At 44.1% G+C, this 22,842-nt stretch overlaps 1 protein-coding gene across 1 annotated transcript; it reads right to left on the bottom strand.

Annotated features, from left to right (window-relative positions):
- Window positions 1-85: 85 nt before the first annotated feature.
- LOC103345952 (uncharacterized) lies at window positions 86-22,386 on the bottom strand. Its single transcript, XM_070059365.1, has 5 exons — window positions 22,300-22,386; window positions 4,945-5,717; window positions 4,820-4,870; window positions 3,180-3,350; window positions 86-2,462 (listed from the first exon to the last, which is right to left on the bottom strand). The coding sequence occupies exons 1-4, from the start codon at window positions 22,384-22,386 to the stop codon at window positions 3,227-3,229; spliced, it is 1,035 nt and encodes a 344-aa protein (XP_069915466.1). The 3' UTR covers window positions 86-2,462; window positions 3,180-3,226.
- Window positions 22,387-22,842: the final 456 nt, after the last annotated feature.

Below are 22,842 nucleotides of genomic sequence, written 5' to 3' on the forward strand. Positions count from 1 at the left end.
TTCTTAGTATTCTTATCATAATCAGTGATAGGGATGTGATGTAGTGACTATGATTATCTGAATGTAGCCATTCCACAATGTATACTTACTTTCAAACATCATTTTAATATGGCAAATATGTTCAATTTTGTCAATTTAACAAAAAATTTAATAAAAGACAAACTTAAAAGTGTAGATAGACATTTTGAAGGGATGAAAAGTTATACACCATAATAACACTAATCCAAATAAATCTGGACTAGCTATATCCATTTCAGGCTTAGATTTTAAGGGAAATTACATGGGATGTAGTGATTACCTAATGATAAGCAAGCAGTTCTCCAAATACCTGGTAATTCTTAATAGGTATGCACCTAAACAGGGTAGCAAATTACATGAGTCACAAATACATACTACTGCAAGGAGAAATACACATATACCAGCAGTAATCAGTATAAGTATCACAGCATAAATATAAAAATAGGAATAATACATATTTAATAATGTATAATCACAGATATGCTAGTTAAAACTACATAGAATAAATTAGATCATTTAAAATGATAGCAGAATAAATAACACATTAACAATCATGAATAAATGGTCAAATGGTTAATCTATCTAGTCTATAAACACTTCATACTATATTTGAATTGATCCACAACCTATAACCCAGCATTTTTTGAATTATTTAAAAATATTTACCACTGGGGCCGGTGCTATAGTGCAGCAGGTTAAGCTGCCGTCTGCAGCACCCACATCCCACATGAACACCAATTCGAGTCCTGACTGCTCCACTTCCAATCCAGTTCTCTGCTATGGCCTGGGAAAGCAGTAGAAGATGGCACAAGTCCTTGGGCCCCTGCACCCACGTGGGAGACCCAGAAGAAGCTCCTGGCTTTGGATTGGCCCAGCTCTGGCCATTGCGGCCAATTGGGGAGAGAACCGGTGGATGGAAGACTTCTCTCTCTTTGCCTCTCCTTCTCTCTCTCTGTGTAACTCTTTCAAGTAAAATAAATAAATTAAAAAAAAAAAAGAGGCCTCCCTGCACATTTACACTCAGGTGTTTCAGAAGCTATTTTAGTCCCCAAGTATTGCTTTGTTCTTTTTTCTTTTCTTTTCTTTTTTTTTTTTTTAAGATTTATTTATTTGAAAGAGTTAGAGAGAGAGGTTGAGACAGAGAGAGAGGTCTTCTAACCGCAGGTTCACTCCACAACTGGCTGCAATGGCCAGAGCTGTGCTGCTCCAAAGCCAGGAGCTTTCTCCAGGTCTCCCACGTGGGTGCAGGGGCCCAGGCACTTGGGCCATCTTCTACTGCTTTTTCAGGCCATCAGTAGAGAGCTGGATCAGAAGTGAACAGCCGGGTCTCGAACTGACACCCATATGGGATGCCGGCGCCCCAGGCCAGAGCACTAACCCGCTGAGACACAGCACCAGCCCCACTTTGTTCTTTAGACAAGCATATCTGTGTGTGTATATATTCATATCCAAACACTTAGTGTATATGTGCGGCTGCTATTTGGTTACTTGTAGATTACAAAACACACTTCAAGTCCTGGATGCCATACTTCTGATCCAGCTCCCTGTTAATGTGCCTGGGAAGGCACTGGAAGCGGGTCAATTACCTGGACCTCTGCCACCCATGCGGGAGACCCAGCTGGAGTTCCTGACTCTTGGCTGCAACCCGGCCCAGCCCTGATTATTGTGGCCATTTGGGGATTGAACCAGCTGATGGAAGATCTTTCTGTCTCTCCCTCTCTATAAGTCTCCCTTTCAAATTAAAAAATATCTATTTTTTTTTTTTTAATCTGTGTACTGTTTTCCAACTCAGTAGCCCTGTAAGGTATGGCAAGGATCATTTGCCACTTCCCATTTTATATAAGAGTATCTGGGGCTCACCAACAGTAGCTGAACAGAGGAGTTAGATGGTACTTGTGACCCCAAGCCATATCCCTAGAAGAGCAAACGGGGGGGACTTGCTCACAGCAGCTCTGACATAAAAGTTGACTGATGGCTTGTCGGGTCCTTAGTGGAAGAAAAGGGATGGCAAACCCCTACCATGCTGACTGCAGTGCCATCCAGACTTGGGGAAGCAAACTGAAGGCAAAGATATAGTCAGGAAAGGGGGAAATCCCCATCGGCAAAAGTGCCTGGGAACTCCACCTCACTGATGGACCTAGAGGCAAAGGCAGAGGAAGCACCAGTGGATGGAACACACGCGTGGTTGTCTACAAAGACTGATTCACCAAAGGCTCATGCCTGCTCACAAGGCCTGGAAGTGTCCCGGCTGACCTCAGCCAGGGGCGCCAAAACCATCCAGGCTGGGAATGCTAGAACGTTGGGAAAGTAGGACAAGTTGTCCGTGTTGAAGATGCCCGGTGTTAAGTCCATCAGAGGCTCTGCCAGTGGACAGGGTCACACAGATGCAGTCTTCCCAGGTGGAGAGGCCAAGAGGTGTCTTGCATCACAAGGGTGAAGGCCGCCTGTGCAGACCAGCAGAAACAGCAGAGAATGAGAGACGGGGAAGAAAGCCACAGAGAGAAGGGAAGCCCTGAGTGGTTGGGCCTCCATGTTTCTGGCTTACAGACACCACAGGATTCAGGATCCAGTGGGCAGCAGTAACAGGGGATTCCCATTCAGAAAACATCAACCCACAACTTCCTGGGATCCACACATAGCTGGCTCTGGTCTAGACCCATTCTAGGTGAAACCCATGGGGCTGGCGTTGTGGTGTGATGGGGTAAGACACCGCCTGCAATGCCAGCATCCCATGTGGGTACCAGTTTGAGTCCTCTCCACTTCCTATCCAGCTCCCTGTTAATGCAACCTGGGAAACAGCGGAAGATGGCCCATATCCTGGGGGCCCTGAACCCATGTGGTAGACCCAAATGAAGCTCCTGGCTTCGGCATGGCCCAGACCTGGCCGTTGTGGCCATCTGGAGAGTCAACCAGCAGATACAAGATCTCTCTCTGTGTCTCTCCCTCTCTCTCTTTATAACTCTGCCTTTCAAATAAATAAATAAAATAAATCTTTAAAAAAATGACTGTTACTAATGGGGAGATGAATGGACATCATCAGACGGCTTCCTCATTTGGCATCTTACAGACATCAAGGTTGAATGACCAGATTATGTACCTCATATTTAAAAAAAAAAAAAAACAAAAAAACAATTCTCTCTCCCAGATGTTACATGACTTGCCTAGCAAGTCCAGGAGCACAGGGAATGACCTGCCAAGTTGACACATCCTATTCTCGGCCGTCTCCCAGATGAACATCCATGCAATACGCTTCTTCAGCAGGTGGGCCGACAGCTGTCTCTAGGCAGCTCTTCACACAGTAGCAGGACACGAGCACTGCCGTGGGAAACACACTGCAGAAAAGAACAAAAACAACGCACCAGGGCGGAGAGGCGGCGGCACGCTGCCACCACAGCATGCCCCAATCCAGGAGCACCTTTCTATTTTGACTCCCTGATGGCTTTACCCTGTACACTGAGCTTCAAAAATCAGTCATCTGGTAGGGGCTGGTGCTGCAGCGTAGTGGGCTAAGCTTCCACCTGTGGTGCTGGCATCCACTATGGGTGCCGGTTCAAATCCTGGCTGTTCCACTTCCATTCCAGCTCTCTGCTATGGCCTGGGAAAGCAGTGGAAGATGGCCCAAGTGCTTGGGGCCCTGCACCCACGTGGGAGACGTGGAAGAAGCTCCTGGCTTCAGAGAGGCCCAACTCCAGCCGTTGTGGCCATTTGGGGAGTGAACAAGCAGATGGAAGACCCCTCTCTCTCTCTCTCTCTCTGTTACCTTTGTCTCTGAAATAAATAAATCTTTTCATTAGCCATCTGGTGACAGCACCAAGCACTCTAACAGAACATGTGAATCACTCAAACCTGCTTATTCAGGTGAAAACTTTGTTATACCAAAAATCAGTCAGTGGGGCGGGCACTGTGGTGCAGCGGGTAAAGCCCCCACCTGCAGTGCCAGCACCCCACATGGGCACTGGTTCCAGTCCCGGCTGCTGCACTTCTGATCCAACTCTCTGCTATGGCCTGGGAAAGCAGTAGAAAATGGTCCAAGTGTTTAGGCCCCTGCACCTAAGTGGGAGACGGGGAAGAAGCTCCTGGCTCCAGATCGGCGCAGCTCCAGCTGCTGCGGCCATTTGGAGAGTGAACCAGTGGATGAAGAGTTTGCTTATTCTCTCTGCAACTCTGCCTTTCAAATGAATAAATAAATCTTAAAAAAAAAAAAAGAAAGGAAGAAAGAGAGAGAAAATCAGTCAGCAATAGCTTATCCGACGTTTTCTCTTTTCCCTCTTTCTTACCTCTTCATGATGGCAGGGACACTCTCTCCCCTTAGGCAGAAAAAAAAAGCGGCTAAAGGCAGAAACGGTAGGGTAGCCAGGGCTTTCTGAGAACTTCCGCCTATGCAATTAACACAACTAGTCAGCGGAAGTTAATCTGATGCCGGCAGCTGTAATGGCTGTATGAGCAGTCCTACAGCTGGCCACTATCCAGTCAATATGTAACCAAATGTACTGAAGAAACATAAACGAAGGCCAAACTTTAGAGTTGTTTGTAGAGCCCAGATTCTGGAGAAAGTCCCCTCTGGGTCTGCCGAGCATCCACCCATCAATGAATGAATGAAGCTGTTTTCCTGTTAAGAGCCTCGCTATCCCGCCCCTCCATCAGTCTCCTGCTACATCTACATGTCACGCCAACAACTTGTCCAAAGGCTTCCGCAGACCACAGTCCTTGTGCAAATCTGATGTTAATGCGCCCCCCATGCTAAAAATGTCTTGGGCTTCAGCACCGAACAGAAAATAAGAAAACTCGGCGACCCCCTTACTTCCAGCTGCAGGAGCTGTAGGACAACCAGCGGGGAGTGGCACTGCGGGGACTGTGAAGAACAGGGGGGAAAGTCAGCGGAGCCCGCGGAGCCCCAGCCGCCCCGAGTGCCCGTGGGAACCTCACCTTGCGGGTTGTGCGCGTGCAGAGTGGGGGCAGCGAGGCTGAGCCATCTGCCCGCCGCCCCGGGCTCCTTGCTGGGGGCCACCAGCCCCGCTCTGCCGCCGGAACCGCCGCAGGGTTGACCAGGAAGCCCGGCCAGAGGGCATTCTCTCCACCAAGCCAAAGTGGGACCGGGGCTCTATGAAAATATGGACGAGGGGAGTCCCGCTGCCTTCTTCCGCCGTCCTCTCGCCTACCAGGCTCGCCCAGAACAAAATGCAGGGCGGAAAGTTGGAGGGAAGCAGCGCACGGGGCCCGCGGGGCGCCGGGAGGCTGGAAGGCTGCGGTCGGAGCCGCCACAGCCCGGATCGGGGCGCCGGCTCGCTGGGCAGCGCACCCAGAGCCGGGTCCCCGAGCCGCCAGCCGCCAGCCGCCCTCGCACCCGCACGCACCCGCGTCCACGCCCCTCCCTGGTCTCCGCACTTGCCGGGGGAATTGGCGGGGAGCCCGGCGGCGCGCTCCAGGACACGCAGGTGCAGCAAGGCGGAGCGTGCGGGGCAGGCAAAGTCCCCGGCGCGTGGGGGTGGCCTCGGACCCAGCGACAGCAGCGGAAGGAGAAGCAGCGGGGCCGGCCGGGTGTTGCGCTCGCAAACTGCCTGGAATGGAAGGTGTACAGCAAAAGACCCCCGCAAGCACGTGTGGAGCAATAGCCCCGGCTCTGAACACTGCGTGAACTTCCGCTGCCCCGGGACGCGGAGCCACCAGCGCGCAGGCGCGCTCCGACGTGCACCCACGCACTAGGCGCCGAGGAACTCTGGGAAATGGAGTCCAGACCCAGCACAAGCCTAGCGAGCTGGCCGGTGCTCCCTAAGGGTTTGAAGGAGTTTGGGAGCAATGGAATGGAAACTAAGGGAGTTTGCCTTTGTTTACATCCCTCCTCTCCTGCCCCTCCCCAATCTCAAGGCTGGGCTGCTGCTCTGCTTCTTTTCTGGAACTATACAGATTTACTTATTTAACTATTTTTCTATTCTTCCTCCACCCTCTCTCTTTGAGGAGAGACATCTGGTCTTACTCACCGCTGAATCCCTTGGCAGAGGGACTCTGAGTATATGGTGACTCACTGAGCAACCAGGGTTCCTGTCCAGGTATCATCACCAGGTCTACCTACAAGAATGGTGGGATAGGCAGGTGCATCTCCATGTAAGTTATGAACACTTATTTTAGGTTTTAGGTCTCAATTGAATTCAGAACCCAAACATGTGATCCCTCTCCTCAGAGCAGCTGGAGCCTCCATGTTGGGATGGTTGATGGAGCCAAGAGGAGGCACATTGCACTGTTAGGGTCCGAAAACGCCCACCACCCGAAGAACGACAACAAGACACTTTCTCTCATGCAACCAGCAAAGGGTTAAGGATTTATTGATCCAACATGTAGGGGCTCTCTGAACATGCAAGAACAGAGGAGCCTTGAGGAACTAAAGTATAGGGTTTATAAAGGCAAAAACCGCAAAATCGGGAGGGGGAGAGAATACATGGTTGCTAAGCGGTTGCTAAAATCTTACAATCAGCAATTATGATCTTAAGACGTAGACAAATCACATCTTCATTATTAGCCCAGGTAACCCAGGTGCAACCTTTCTACTTTTAAGCTTGAGCAATCATGCTAGGGGTTTTTTGTGCTCTGCCAAGGGTGATGTAGTGCACTGCTATTGCCCGACTATTTGAGATCATAGTTTCAGACCAGAGTCTCATGGTGGGGGGGATGCTTTCCAAGAATGGAGTCTCAAGTGCCCCAAAATGGAGTCCCTACTGTCAAGGGGCTACTTCAGCACCATGCCCAGACTTAGCTTGAAGTCCCTGATACCCACAGTGTCCCAGCCTTATGAAGGGAAAGAAACAAAATTCACCTCCATGGGGGCTGAATGAATGTAAACGCAGCTAGTCCTTGGCAAGTTTGCTTTGCTTGAAATTTGTTTTGTGGTTTTTTTTTTTTCTTACATTTTCCACTATGCGTAAGATAAGTGCCATATTTTCCTAGGCCACATCTCTTTCCCCAATTTTCCCCACTCCATGGGCATCTCTGTGGGGGAAAGAGGGTGCTTATTTCTGGTCCCTTTTTCTGTTTTACCCCTCCTCACACATGTACAGAGGCCTCCACAAACCAGTCCTTGTGCAAATTAGTAGTTAGTGTGCTCCCAATGCTAAAAATGTCTTGGGCTTAGGCACCAAACAGAAAATAAGAAAACTCAGTGCCTCCATTCTTATTTATGACGTCAGTAATCACCCGAGGCTCTGGGCAGGAGCTGCCAAGGCCACGGAAGCCTCTTGAGTTCACAAACTCCGACCTTATTTAGACAAGGCCATAAGTAAAGTGGAAGTTCTCTCCTCCCTTCAGAGAAATTGAACCAACATCCTCAAAAGTGACACCCAGTGAAGCTGACCCCAATTTCAGGATGCTTTATAAACTCTGCCTTCTTCCAAAAAGTACATTACCTGCTGCTTACCTGGAAGATTTCTCTGGGTTTTTACCTGTAACAGTCAAATAGTAAATGAGAATGAATGCAAAATGATTTTTGATGAGTTGCAGAGGGGAAAGCTTAGCATCCAGATTTGAGAATAAAATTCGTATTGGTGTTTTATTGATGTTTGGTAGTTATTTTCAAATCATTTTATGTCATCCTTTAGTTCACCAAGTACAGAAAGATAAACAAGAGACCTGGATAGAGAACTAACATTCCTGAGAGACTAAATGCCTTACATCATATCTTTTAGCCCATAGATTAATTCTGGGGACCATATTATCACTAGTTTGCTAAGAGGAGACTCAAGTGGAAAAGGTTTTGTCATTTGCCCATGGGGAATATAGTCTTTTAGACTAGAAGGAACACCAGCTGAAGTCTAACACAGCTTAAGAAATCATTGTTTTGTCTTATGGCTCAGTTTCTCAAACCTCAGATTTCCCAGCTGGAAAAAAAATGAAAGGACCAGCAATGTAGCACAGTGGCTTAAGCCACAAGCTGCAAGGGTGGCATTCCAAATGGGTGCCACTGTGAGTCTGTACTGCTCCACTCTGATCCCAGTCCCTGAAAATGTGCCTGATAAAGCAGTGTGTAAGATGGCTCAAGTCATTGGGCCCTGCACACATGTAGGAGACCCAGATGGAGTTCCAGGCTTCTGGCTTCAACCTGCTGCAGCCCTGACCATTGTGACCATGTGGTGAGTGAGCCTACAGGTGAGACATTGCTCTCTCTGACCCCTCCCTCTGTTACTCTGCCTTCCAAATAAATAAATCTTTCCCAAAAAATGTGAGAAAGAGGAAGAATACCTGTAGAAGAACACACTGCAAAAAAACCATGTAGGATTTCAAATTGTCTAAAAAAATGAATTACACTCAAAATCTCACTCTTATTATTTCATGGTCATTTTTTATGTTTAATGTTAAGGTAACAACTTTGCTCAGATATGTGTGTGTTATTTGTATTTTAAGTTTTTAATTAGAAGCTGTTTAGATAAATAGTTAACTGGATCATTTGCAGTTTATGTCTGTGCCTTCTGTCTCTTGTTCACAAGATTAGAATTACTTGGTTTGGACGGTTTAAATCTTCAGCCCTTCACTTCACACTTAGTATATACTACATAAGGAAATATCGCTTGCCTGGTTCATTCTTTCCTGTCAGACTGCAGACTTCATGAGAGCAAGAACCATGTTTGCTTTATTTGACCCAATAACCTCAGAACCCGACAGTCTGTCTCTTAGCTGAATGGATAAATGAGGATGTAAAAATGAACATGGGGCTGGTGGTGTGGCACAGTGGGTTAAGCCACTGCCGTGACACTGGCCCCCCATATGAGTGCCAGTTCACGTCCTAGCTGCTTAACTTCTGATCCAGTTCCCTGTTAATGTGCCTGGGAAAGCAATGGAAGATGACCCAAGTACTTGAGCCCCCGTCACCTGTGTGTGAGATTTGAATGGGGTCCAGGCTTCTGGCTTTATCTAGCCCAGAGGCACTATGGCTTTTGGGGGAGTGAACCAGTGGATGGAATATCTCTCTCTCTCCCTCTCTCTCTCTCTCTCCCTGTCTCTCTTTCTCTCTATTACTCTACTTTTCAAATAGATAAATCATACGCACACACACACACACACACACACATATAAATAAGGGAAGTGTGGTTATCTTCTTGGAATCATACCCATGAAATGCATAAAATCTTTATATTAATAAAATAATTTTGGGGGTCCAGTGTTGTGGCATACTAGGCTAAGCCTCCACCTGCAGGGCCAGCATTCCCCATATGGGTGTCAGTCCATCTCCCAGCTGCTCCATTTCCTATCCAGCTCTCTGCTTATAGTGTGGGAAAGCAGTGGAAGATGTTCCAAGGGCTTGGGCCCCTGCACCCATGTGGGAGAAAACAGAAAGCCCCAGTAAGCTGAGCTTGGAGTTGAGATAGAAATGGGTGAAAACTGTTGAGCAAACTGAAGAGGAAATTGAAGAAAACTTCACCCATTAAGAGCCCAACGTATGCCAGTGGGTATGTGATGGGTGCCCTCTTTACTCAATCGGGCAGGTAAGTAATAGCTCCATTTTATAATTGAGAAAGCAGGCCAAGAGAAGATGATTTCACTTATTCAAATATATGCACAAGCAACCCATAGATGTGTAAGATTTTCCCAAGAAGCTCTGAATATCATAGGAGATACAGGCAAATCATCATATTACACAAGGATGCTTAGACAAGGTACAAAGAAACCGTAAGATCAGTCAGTGTGAGAGGCAGGATTCAAATCCTGGACTATCTGGGTGTGAACTTCACCACCTTAATGGGCCAGCTTTTAGTTAGCATCCTAACGCACAGTACAGTTCAGAGGGGCAGTGGTCCTTGCTGCTGGAAGGGAGGTTTTGAGAGCAAAGAGAGGATGTTGGGAATTGGGAAGCAGCATCTACAAGTAATCCAGCAGCAATTCAGACCCAGAAGAGATGGTGATATATGTCTCCAAAGTGAACAAGCCATAGTGATCCTTCCCTTGGGAAGGGCTGACTCCAGAGTCTAGAAGTGATAGTGGTTCTGGCTTTGGGAGCCACTGGAGGTAGGAAACCAGGTTGCTCATGAACAAAACAACCTGAGGACAAGGGAGTAGAGGGCTCTTGAGCTAGGGTGGAGAGGAGAGGACATATGTGGAATAGCACTGTTGATATGAGAAGGAAGGATGCAAATTCTTGGGTTAGGAGGAGAAAATAAACTCTGACAGGATTGGCTGCCTTGGAAAAAGTAAACCTTTGCTTCTTTCTTCCCCCTGTGAGCCCCGTAGCTCAGGGACCCTGGGCTCCAACATTTCTGGAGATGCATAGTCTGTGGCCAGTGGATGCATAGCTCAAGCAGGCCTTGTGCATTGGGACAGGCTGTAGACTTCATTGAGTTTGTGACCCATTCCTCTGGGGCATGTGCATGCACCACTCTGGACCAGTGGGCAAGGTTGGCTGAATGACGACAGAGGAGGTGAGGAGAAGAGGTGAGAACTAGATGAGATACAGGAAGTAGAGTGTGGAGCAGCTAGAGGAAGAGCTCCACTCTTGGCAGGTGGTTTCATTTGGTTTCTGATCAAATGGGAGGTTTGTAAAGCCAACAAGAAAAAGGCTAATTTAAAAAATATATTGGTTGGGCTGGCGCCGTGGCTCAATAGGCTAATCCTCCACCTTGTGGCACCGGCACACCGGGTTCTAGTCCTGGCTGGGGCGCCGGATTCTGTCCCGGATGCCCCTTTTCCAGGCCAGCTCTCTGCTGTGGCCCAGAAGTGCAGTGGAGGATGGCCCAGGTACTTGGGCCCTGCACCCCATGGGAGACCAGGAGAAGCACCTGGCTCCTGCCTTCAAATAGGCGTGGTGCGCTGGCTGCAGCACACCGGCCGCGTCGGCCATTGGAGGGTGAACCAACGGGAAAAGGAAGACCTTTATCTCTGTCTCTCTCTCTCACTGTCCACTCTGCCTGTCAATATACATATATATATATATATATATATATATATATGGCACTGGCATTGCAGTATAGCAGGTAAAGCCACTGCCTGTGATTCTGGCATCGCATATGGACATTGGTTCGAGTACTGGCTGTTCCACTTCCGATACATATCCCTACTAATGGCCTTGGAAAAGCAGCAAAAGACAGCCCAAGTGCTTGGGCCCCTGCACCCGTGTGGGAGACCTGAAAAAAGCTCCTGGCTCCTGGCTTTGGATTGGTGCAGCTCTGGCATTGTGGCCAATTGGGGAGTGAAACAACCTCTCTCTATCTCTCTCTCTGTGCATGTGTGTGTATGTGTGTCTTCTTCTCTCTGTGTAACTCTGTTTTCAAATATTATTTTGTTTTCAAATATTATTATATTTCAAATATATTATATTGTTATCAAATATTATCAAATATGGCATTGTATCATAGAAGGAAAACCACTGCCTATGACTCAAGCATCCCAAATGGACATCGGTTCAAGTCCTGGCTGCTCCACTTTCAATCCAGCTCCCTGTTAATGGTCTCAGAAAAGTAGTGGAAGATGCTCCAAGTGCTTAGGCCCCTGCCACACACGTAGGAGACCTGATAGAAGCTCCTGGCTCCTGGTCTCCTGGTTTTGGCACAGCCCAGCCCTTGCCATTGCAACCATCTGGGCAGTGAAGCAGTGGATAGAAAATCTCTCTCTCTCTCTCTCTCTCTGACATTCAAATAAATAAATAAATAAATTTTTAGAAAACATATTGAACTGCAGCATATGTGTCCCCAGGGAGTTCTCCCTTGCCATGAGGGGTCTCCCAGGGAGGTCGTGCATTCCCAAGCCCGCAGCTTTCTAGGCACTTGCAGGCCTGTAGAAACACCAATGTGCTGCTGTACTTGGTTTTGGTCACTGAAATTTTCAACAAATTCATATTAAAACCAAAGAGAAAAGTAAATGAGGCCAAGTGAGTGCTATGGAAGACCTTTCTCTCTGTCTCTCCCTCTCACTGTCTATACCTCGACCTTTCAAATAAATAAGTTCTTTTTTACAAAAGTGATCTGAATGTCTTATTCCTCCTGAACACCATCACCCCTACAACTTTTGGAAACTCTGCTCTGTATAGCTCATAGATAAGTATGCATGGAATCTGTACAATGTTCCCATTTTGTGGGAAAGGCAACCAAGGCACAGATGCTGCACAGTTCTGACGAGGTTGGCAGCACCCGAGAGAAGGCCATGCACAGTTCCAGCAAGAGCAAACTCTCAACCATCATCCAGCAGTGCAGCCAGACAAAGAGGCTCAGGAGGCTCAGCAGCCCAAGGCACAGGGAATCACTGAGATTCTAATCATTGAAAACTCTGGTATACTGGGAAAGGAAATGAGAGTGGAAAGATTCAGGCCAACTTTGGAGAAGTAGAGAATTAAAAATAGTGGGACTTTGGATCTTTTTTTCTTCTCCCTCTGGATGGTGGAGGCAGACTTAGGATGGCCGGTGCTGGCTGGGACACAAGAAGCATTTGTTTTGTCTTCTCTGGGAGGAGAAGATACGTGTGAATGAAATTTTCTGGGTCACTGCCCACAGCACTCACTGCACACAGATCAAGGAACCCTTGTCACCAGAATCCTGTATGACCCCACGAGCCTCTGCCTACATGTGACACTTGAAGAATTTGATCCATGTGCACCTACAGTAGCATTAGACTGGGCACTGAGGAATGACGAGAACACTATTCCAGGCATAGGAGGGTATTGCGGCTGAGAGACTGGGTATAGGAGACAGACATCATTTTTAAAGATTTTTAATTGACGCATGATAATTGTCCATATTTATCAGGTCTGGTGTGATGTTTCAATACATGAAGACCGAATGTAATGCTCAGAACAGAATAATAGGCATTATCTATCACCTCAGACCTTTATCAATTTTTATTGTGATTAGAACATTCAGAATTCTCTCTTAATAGCTACTTTGGAATACACAATAAATTATTATTGTTAACTGCCATTACCCTGTTGTGCTATAAAATGCTAGAAACCGATTCTTCTATATAACTATTTTTGTACCCATCAAGCTGGTGTACATAGTTTTTTCTCCCCATTCCCAGGATCTGGTAACCATTCTCTCTGCTTCTGTGAAATCAACATTTTTAGCTTCTAGATATGAGACAGCACATGTGGTATTTGTCCTTCTATGGCTGGGTTATTTCACTTAGCATGCCCTGCAGTTCCAACCATGCTGCAAGTGACTGGATTTTTTTAAGATTTATTTTATTTATTTGAAAGGCAGAGTTGTAGAAAGAGAGAGGAGAATAGCGCGTGCAAGAGAGAGCAAGAGAGAGACAGAGAGAGAGATCTTCCATCTGCTTGGTTCACTCCCTAAATGGCTGCAATAGTCAGAGCTGGGCCAGGCCAAAGTCAGGAGCCTGGAACTCCACCTGAGTATCTCAAGTGAATATCAGGGGTCCAAGCACTTGGTCCATCTTCTGATGTTTTCACAAACACATTCACAGGGATCTGGATCAAAAGTTGAGCAGTCAGGACTGGAACTGGAGCTCATATGGATGCCAGAGTTGTGGGCAGTAGCTTAACCCACTGAACCACAACAGCAGTCCCCAGAATTTCATTCATTTTTCTGACTAAATAGGATTCCGTTGTATATGATATTCATCTGTTCGTGTGTCAATGGACACCTAGGAAACTAATCTATCTTAGCCATCGTGAATAATGCTGTGATAACAATGAGATCACAAGTATCTACAGAAGAGGGACAGTATTCACTGCACAAGGCATTCTCAAGGGGAAGGTGCTCAGCAGAGTGGCTTCACCCTGGGCTTTGGCATTTGGGGCAGGTGAAGATGGGTCATGGACCAGCTCTTAAGAGTGAGGGAAAAGATGCCACCAAGAAGATGCTGGCCAGGATGGAGCTGGGAGAGCAGCAGTCCACCACAAGTTGCCTGCCAAACTAAGCCAGCCTATAGGCATCAGAGTGGGGAAAGGAGTTAGGGGAATTATGATCAATCAGGTCCTTATTATCCCAGGCAGGTGCCATGGTCTCCCTTTCATAATAGCTACCTTTGAATGAGCATCCATTGAGTCTCAGGTACTTTCTGTCCATGAACTCACTTACTTCACAGTGATTACTCTGTGAGTTGGTCATTAAAATCTCCACTGTTAAATTAGGCAACAGGAACTCAGAAAAGTTAAGTGGCTTGCCTGAAGTTACACAGCTGGTGCAGACCCAAGATTTGAATCAGTTCTGATCACTTTGAAGTTAGTGTTTGCTATGCTAGTCAGTCAGTCATTTCTCAGTGCCAACACTCCCCTAGATCTTGGGCACAAGAGATTCCACAGGAAAAAAGGACGTCCTGACTGTTAGTCATGATAGGACAGCATAAATTCTGTAACAGGTACCATCCCAATCTCAGGGGTTTAAGGTAATCAATAACTCTAATCAGTGTCACAGTCTGGTGCTGCTTGGAAAGGGTGGGGGTGGGTTTGGTTGATGGACTACTTGTGCAGTCATTCTGGGGTCCAAGTTCATTTCATGGTGTTTCTTGTCCATCTTTTACATCCTTAGAATCTCTTATTGAGTCCTTTGTAATCTGCCAACAGATAAGGGAAAAGGGAATATAAAGGCAGACATTTGGCACAGCAGTTAAGCTGCCCCTTGGCACACCCTCATCCAATTCCAGAGGGCCTGGTTCAAGTCCCAGGACGTCACCTCCAATTCAGATTCCCTCTAATGCACAGTCTAGAAGGTAGCAAGTGATGAGATTAAGTACTTGGGGCTCTGACACCCCATGTGGGAGTTTCAGTCTGCCAACTTTGGCCTGGCCTAGCCCTGGCTGTTGGTGGGTATTTGACAGTGAAGCAGCAGATGGAAGATTCTCTGTGTGTGTGTGTGTGTGTGTGTGTCTCTCTCTCTCTCTCAAATAAATACATACCTAAAACTGCAGAGTATAGGGTGGGGGCCCATCTGTTCAACTTCCAAAGGGCCTGGGGAATTGACTTCAGTGGTGAGCCCAATGAGAAGAGGAAATGGATTAAATGAACATCTGTGCAGTCCCCAGAGTATCAGCTCTGCTGATTTCTTGTTTGCGATCTTGGATGGGGTACTTAACCACTCTATGCCTTCACTTCTTCATCCATAGCATTAAGGTAATGATATCATCTATGTTATGTGACAAGATTAAGCAAGGATTAATACACGTGAAACATTTAACACAGAGGCTAGCACACAGTGAGCACTTGATAAATGATATCAAGCTGTACTTGTGTCATCTTTTAGAGACCATAATGCATGTTAGTGTAGAAGTCCTCAGAAGTCTCAAAGGATAGAGACTGTTGTTTTAAAAAATGTTGATTAACCCAGGCTTTCCCAAACATGTTTGTCCTGCAAAACTGTGTTTTTTTTTTGTATGACACCTTTCAGCATCCATTGAAACTAGTATTTAATCTTTCTGACAAGTACATTTCTTTGGCTCCATTGGAAAGATAGGTGGGTTCCGGGGGAAGTTTAGTAAACCAAGGTGTGAAAAGTATTGATTCTAGAGAGCATTAAAATTCATCCTCTACTTTCTAAATGCTTATGAATCATTTCAAGACAGAAACAACAAGAAATGAATTCATTAGTGTGGTTTTGAATGCCAGAATATGTAAATAAAAGGATGTGCTTGAAAACAAATGAAAGTATAGCAACATATTTACTTGATTCCCATGATTGAATAGATAACTGTTTATTCAAAAGGTTAGTATCAATAAAGATCAGGATTGACACCACTTCTAATAGCCAAAAGGAATGAGAGGGCCAGTGCAGCAGCTCATAGGCTAATCCTCCACCTGCAGCGCCAGTACCCCAGGTTCTACTCCTGGTTGGGGCACCGGATTCTGTCCTGGTTGCTCCTCTTCCAGTCCAGCTCTCTGCTGTGGCCCTGGAAGGCAGTAGAGAATGGCCCAGGTCCTTGGGCCCTCCACCTGCATGGGAGACCAGGAGAAGCACCTGGCTCCTGGCTCCTGGCCAGGGATACTATATAATGATTAAGGGATCAATTCAACAGGAAGATATAACAATTATCAATGTATATGCACCTAATTACAGGGCACCAGTTTATATAAAAGATTTGTTAAGGGACTTAAAGGGAGACTTAGACCCCAATACAATAGTACTGGGGGACTTCAATACTCCACTCTCAGAAATAGACAGATCAACAGGACAGAAGATCAACAAGGAGACAGTAGATTTAAATGACACTATAGCCCAAATGGATCTAACAGATATCTACAGAACTTTCAATCCTACATCTAAAGATTTTACATTCTTCTCAGCAGTACATGGAACCTTCTCTAGGATTGACCATATACTAGGCCATAAAGCAAGTCTCAGCAAATTCAAAAGAATTAGAATCATACCAAGCAGCTTCTCAGACCATAAAGGAATGAAGTTGGAAATTAGCAACTCAAGAATCCCTAGAGCATACAAAAACACATGAGATTGAACAACATGCTCCTGAATGAACAATGGGTCATAAAAGAAATTAAAAGAGAAATCAAAATTTTCTGGAAGTAAATGAGGATAACAGCACAACATACCAAAACTTACGGGATGCAGCAAAAGCAGTGTTAAGAGGAAAGTTTATATCAATAGGTGCCTACATCAAGAAATTGGAAAGGCACCAAATAGATGAGCTTTCAATTCACCTCAAGGATCTAGAAAATCTGCAGCAAAGCAGACCCAAATCTAGTAGGAGAAGAGAAATAATTAAAATCAGAGAAGAAATCAACAGGATTCAATCAAAAAAATTACAAAAAATCAGCCAAACGAGGAGCTGGTTTTTTGAAAAAATAAACAAAATTGACACCCCATTGGATCAAATAACTAAAAAAAGAATTGAAAAGACCCAAATCAATAAAATCAGAAATGAAATGTAACAACAGACACCACAGAAATAAAAAGAATCATTAGAAATTACTACAAGGACTTGTATGCCAGCAAATAGGGAAACCTCTCAGAAATGGATAGATTCCTGGACACATGCAACCTACCTAAATTGAACCAGGAAGATGTAGAAAACCTAAATAGACCCATAACTGAAACAGAAATTGAAACAGTAATAAAGGCCCTCCCAACAAAGAAAAGCCCAGGACCAGATGGATTCACTGCTGAATTCTACCAGACATTTAAAGAAGAACTAACTCCAATTCTTCTCAAACTATTCAGAACAATCAAAAAAGAGGGAGTCCTCCCAAATTCTTTCTATGAAACCAGCATCACTTTAATCCCTAAGCCAGAAAAAGATGCAGCATTGAAAGAGAATTACAGACCAATATCCCTGATGAACATAGACGCAAAAATCCTCAACAAAAATCTTGCCAATAGAATGCAACAACACATCAGAAAGATCATCCACCCAGACCAAGTGGGATTTATCCCTGGTTATGCTGGGTTGGTTCAATGTGCGCTAAACAATCAATGTGATACACCACATTAACAGACTGCAGAAGAAATACCATATGATTATCTCAATAGATGCCGAGAAAGCATTTGATAAAATACAACACCCTTTCTTGATGAAAACTCTAAGCAAACTGGGTATGGAAGGAACATTCCTCAATACAATCAAAGCAATCTATGAAAAACCCACAGCCAACATCCTATTGAATGGGGAAAAGTTGGAAGCATTTCCACTGAGATCGGGTACCAGACAGGGATGAACACTCTCACCACTGCTGTTCAATATAGTTCTAGATGTTTCAGCCAGAGCTATTAGGCTAGAAAAAGGAATTAAAGGGATATAAATTGGGAAGAAAGAACTCAAACTATCCCTCTTTGCAAACGATATGATTCTTTACTTAGGGGACCCAAAGAACTCTACTAAGAGACTATTGGAACTCATAGAAGAGTTTGGCAAAGTAGCAGGGTATAAAATCAATGCACAAAAATCAACAGCCTTTGTATACACAGGCAATGCCATGGCTGAGGAAGAACTTCTAAGATCAATCCCATTCACAATAGCTACAAAAACAGTCAAATACTTTGGAATTAACTTAACCAAGGACGTTAAGTTCTCTATGATGAAAATTACAAAACCTTAAAGAAAAGAATAGAAGAGGATACCAAGAAATGGAAAAATCTTCCATGCTCATGGATTGGAAGAATCAATATCATCAAAATGTCCATTCTCCCAAAAGCAATTTATACATTCAATGCAATACCAATCAAGATACCGAAGACCTTCTTCTCAGATCTGGAAAAAATGATGCTGAAATTCATATGGAGGCAAAAGAGAACTCGAATAGCTAAAGCAATCTTGTTTAACAAAAACAAAGCTGGAGGCATCACAATACCAGGTTTCAGGATATATTACAGGGCAGTTGTAATCAAAATAGCATGTTACTGGTACAGAAACAGGTGGATAGACCAATGGAACAGAATTGAAACACCAGAAATCAATCCAAACATCTATAGCCAACTCATATTTGATTGAGGATCCAAAACCAATCCCTGGAGCAAGGACAGTCTATTCAATAAATGGTGCTGGGAAAATTGGATTTCCACATGCAGAATCATGAAGCAAGACCCCTACCTTTCACCTTACACAAAAATGCATTCAACATGGATTAAAGGCTTAAATCTACAACCTGACACCATCAAATTATTAGAGAACATTGGAAAAACCCTGCAAGATATAGGTACCGGCAATGACTTCTTGGAAAATACCCCGGAAGCACAGGCAGTCAAAGCCAAAATTGACAATTGGGATTGCATCAAATTGAGAAGTTTCTGTACTGCAAAAGAAACAGTCAAGAGAGTGAAGAGACAACCGACAGAATGGGAAAATATATTTGCAAACTATGCAACAGATAAAGGGTTAATAACCAGAAACTACAAAGAGTTCAAGAAACTCCACAACATCAAAACAAACAACCCACTTAAGAGATGGGCCAAGGACCTCAATAGACATTTTTCAAAAGAGGAAATTCAAATGGCCAACAGGCACATGAAAAAATGTTCAAGGTCGCTAGCAATCAGTGAAATGCAAATCAAAACCACAATGAGGTTTCACCTCACCCTGGTTAGAATGGATCACATTTAGAAATGTACCAACAATAGATGCTGGAGAGGATGTGGAGAAAAAGGGACACTAACCCACTGTTGGTGGGAATACAAAGTGGTGAAGCCACTATGGAAGTCAGTCTGGAGATTCCTCAGAAACCTGAAGATAACCCTACCATTCAACCCAGCCATCCCACTCCTTGGAATTTAACCAAAGGAAATGAGATTGGCAAAGAAAAAAGCAGTCTGAACCTTAATGTTTATTGGAGCTCAATTCACAACAGCTAAGACCTGGAACCAACCCAAATGCCCATCAACAGTAGACTGGATAAAGAAATTATTGGACATGTACTCTATAGAATACTATACAGCAGTCAAAAACAATGAGACCCGGTCATTTGCAACAAGATGGAGGAATCTGGAAAACATTATGCTGAGTGAATTAAGTCAGTCCCAAAGGGACAAATATCATATGTTCTCCCTGATCAGCGACAACTGAGCACCAAAGGGGAAACTTGTTGAAATGAAATGGACACTGTTGAAATGAAATGGACACTATGAGAAACAGTTACTTGATCAGCTCTTGTCCTGATGGTTGATGTACAATGTGATACTTTATCCATTTTAGTATTTTTTTGGTTCTAGTACCATTGGTTGAACTCTGTAATTAATACACAATTATTCTTAGGTGTTTAAATTTTAACTGAAAAGTGATCCCTGTTAGGAATTTGGAAAACATTAGCTAAGTGAAGTAGGCCAATCCCAGGGGGACAAATACCACTTGTTCTCCTTGATAGGTGACAACTAATGGAGCACCAAAAAGGAAACTTGTTTAAGTGAAATGAACACTATGAGAAACGGTGACTTGATTAGCCCTCACCCGGACTGTTGATGAGCAACTTGATATGTTATCCCTCCTAACATTTTTTGTTTGTTCTACTTAATACTTTTGGTTGAATACTGTAATCAATACACAATTATTCTTAAGTGCTGAAACTTAACTGAAAAGTGATCGCTGTTAAAGGTAAGAGTGGGAATAAGAGAGGGAAGAGATGTGCAATTCGGGACATGCTCAAGCTGACTTACCTCAAACAGTAGAGTTAGAAACATACCAGGGGATTCGAATTCAATCCCATCGAGGTGGCATGTACCAATGCCATCTCACTAGTCCCAGTGATCAATTTCTGTTCACAATTGATCATAATGATAGGACTAAGAACCAAAGGGATCACATAAACAAGAATAGTGTCTGCAAATACTAGCTGATAGAATCAAAAAGGGAGAGAATGATCCAACATGGTAAGTGAGATACACAGCAGACCCATAGAATGGCAGATGTCCTAAATAGCACTCTGGCTTCAGAATTCGCCCTTAAGGCATTTGGATCCAGCTGAAAAGCCCATGAGACTATTTCAGGCATTGAAAGCCAAGACCCTCTGGGGAAAAAAAAAACCTAAATGAAAGATCTCTGTGAGTGAGATCCCAGTGGAAAGAACAGGTCTTCAAAGAAGGAGGTACCTTTCTCTGAAGGGAGAAGAGAACTTCCACTTTGACCATGGCCTTGTCTAAATACGATCAGAGTCAGTGAACTCAGGTGGCTTCCATAGCCTTGGCAGCTCATGACAAGAGCCTAGGGTGATTACTGATGCCATAAACAAGAGTGTCAATTTGTTAAGTCAACAACAGGAGTCACTGTGCACTTACTCCTCATGTAGGATCTTTGTCCTTAGTGTGCTGTACATTGAGATTTAATGCTATAATGAGTACTCAAACAGTATTTTTCACTTTGTGTTTCTGTGTGGGAGCAAACTGTTATCTTTACTTAATGTATGTGAAACTGATCTTCTGTATATAAAGAGAATCGAAAATGAGTCTTGATGTGAATGGAAGGGGAGAGGGAGTGGGAAAGGGGAGGGTTGCGGGTGGGAGGGACGTTATGGGGGGAAGCCATTGTAATCCATAAGCTGTACTTTGGAAATTTATATTCATTAAATAAAAGTTAAAAAAATAAAAAAAGTATAATACTTTACTGAATAAGAAGTTTAACAATTAAAAAAGCAAAAAGACCCAAATTTAACGGGAATCAAGAAATGGCTATAAACAGTAGTTGAATGGATAAATTGCCATTTCATCCTTATACAGTAAAATTTAAAGTAATTACACATCATTAAAACTATGGTAGTATAACATTCTTAACCATGGGATTGGCAAAGGTATAAAACAGTTTCGTAAAACTATATTTGCAGCAATAATGACCCACACAGAGATTTCATTCATTTATTAGATATTAACTCCCACATTTAAGGAGAACATGTGGTATTTGTCTTTGTGTATCTGGCTTACTTCACTCAACATCATGTCTTACATGTCCATTTTGCTACAAATGGCAGAATTTCTTTCTCTTTTATAGCTGAATAATATTCAATTGTGTGCCTATACCACATTTTCTTTATCCATTCAACTGGTGATGGAGACTTTGAATCTAAACTTGGGCTATAGTAAACAGTGCTGCTATGAATGTGGTAGTGCTGGTATCTTTGATACATTGTGTTCAAGTCTTTTTGTATATACTCAGTAGTAAATTGCTGGGTCATATGGCAAGACTATTTCTAATTTAAGAAATCTTGGCTGGCACCACAGCTCACTAGGCTAATCCTCCGCCTGCAGCGCCAGCACCCCAGGTTCTAGTCCCGGCCCGGGAGTGCAGTGGAGGATGGCCCAGGTTCTTGGGCCCTGCACCTGCATGGGAGACCAGGAGAAGCACCTGGCTCCTGCCTTCGGATCAGCAAGTGCCACAGTGGCCATTGTGGGGTGAACCAACAGAAAAAGGAAGACCTTTCTCTCTGTCTCTCTCACTGTCCACTATGCCTGTCCAAAAAGGAAAAAATAAAAAGAAATCCCCACATTGTTTTCCACCATGGCTGCACTAATTTACATTCCCACCAACAGTGTCTGAGTGTTCCCCCTTGTCCACATCCTTGCTAATGTTTGTTACTCTCTGTGTTGTGGAGTTTAGCCATTCTGACAGGGGTGAAGTGATACCTCATTTTGGTTCTGATTTACATTTCTGTGGTGGATAGTAATGTTATTATTTCATGTTTATTGGACATTTGTATTTCTTCTTTAGAGGGCTGTCACATCCATTGCCCATTTCTTAACTAGATTGGTTGTTTTTTGGTGTTGTCGTTTAAGTTGTTGATGTATTCCGGGTATTAATCCTTCACTGGATAGGCAGCTCACAAGTATCTTTTTCCAATTGTTAGCTGTAATTTCACTCAATCATTTCCTTTGCTGTGTAGAAGCTTCTGAATTTGATATAGTTCCATTTGTTTAATTTAGCTTTTGTTACCTGTACTTTGGAGATCTTGTGCGAGAGGTCATCCCCTATGCCAGTGTCATGGGATGTTTCCAGTAGGTTTTCTTCCAGTCGCTTCATAGTCTTGAGTTTTAATTAGTTCTTTGATCCATGTTGAGTTGACTTTTGCATATGGTGAGAAGTAATGTTCTAATTTAATTCTTCTATATATATATATATACATCCAGTTTTGTCAGCACAATTTGTTGAGAAATCATCTTTACTCGATGGTATGGTATGGTATGAGTACTTTTTATCAAAAATCAGTTGGCTGTGGGGCTGGCAACACCATGTAGGGGTAAAGCCACTGCCTATGGTACTAGCATCCCATATGGGCACTGGTTCAACTCCTGGCTGTTCCACTTCTGATCCTGCTCCCTGCTGAAGTAAGATCTCTGTCTCTCCCTCCCTTTGTAACTCTGCCTTTCAAATAAATAAATCATTTAAAAATTAAAAAAAAAGACATAATCTGTTAGCTTACTTGGTTATTACTATTCTTATTATTGTGCCTTAGCATAGGCACTGTATATATTACAT

Source organism: Oryctolagus cuniculus, chromosome 16 (assembly GCF_964237555.1).
Source record: "Oryctolagus cuniculus chromosome 16, mOryCun1.1, whole genome shotgun sequence".
NCBI classification, from domain to species: Eukaryota; Metazoa; Chordata; class Mammalia; order Lagomorpha; family Leporidae; genus Oryctolagus; species Oryctolagus cuniculus.

Bases quoted from the DNA above. Each gene is read 5' to 3' on its own strand.
- LOC103345952 (XM_070059365.1), bottom strand. From the start codon at position 22,386: ATGAAGCGACTGGAAGAAAACCTACTGGAAACATCCCATGACACTGGC. The intron at 5,718-22,299 runs GTAACAAAAGCT...CTCGGCGCCTAG, and splicing joins ACAAGATCTCCAAAGTACAG to TGCGTGGGTGCACGTCGGAG. The intron at 3,351-4,819 runs GTAAGGGGGTCG...TCTTTTCTGCAG, and splicing joins TACAGCTCCTGCAGCTGGAA to TGTGTTTCCCACGGCAGTGC.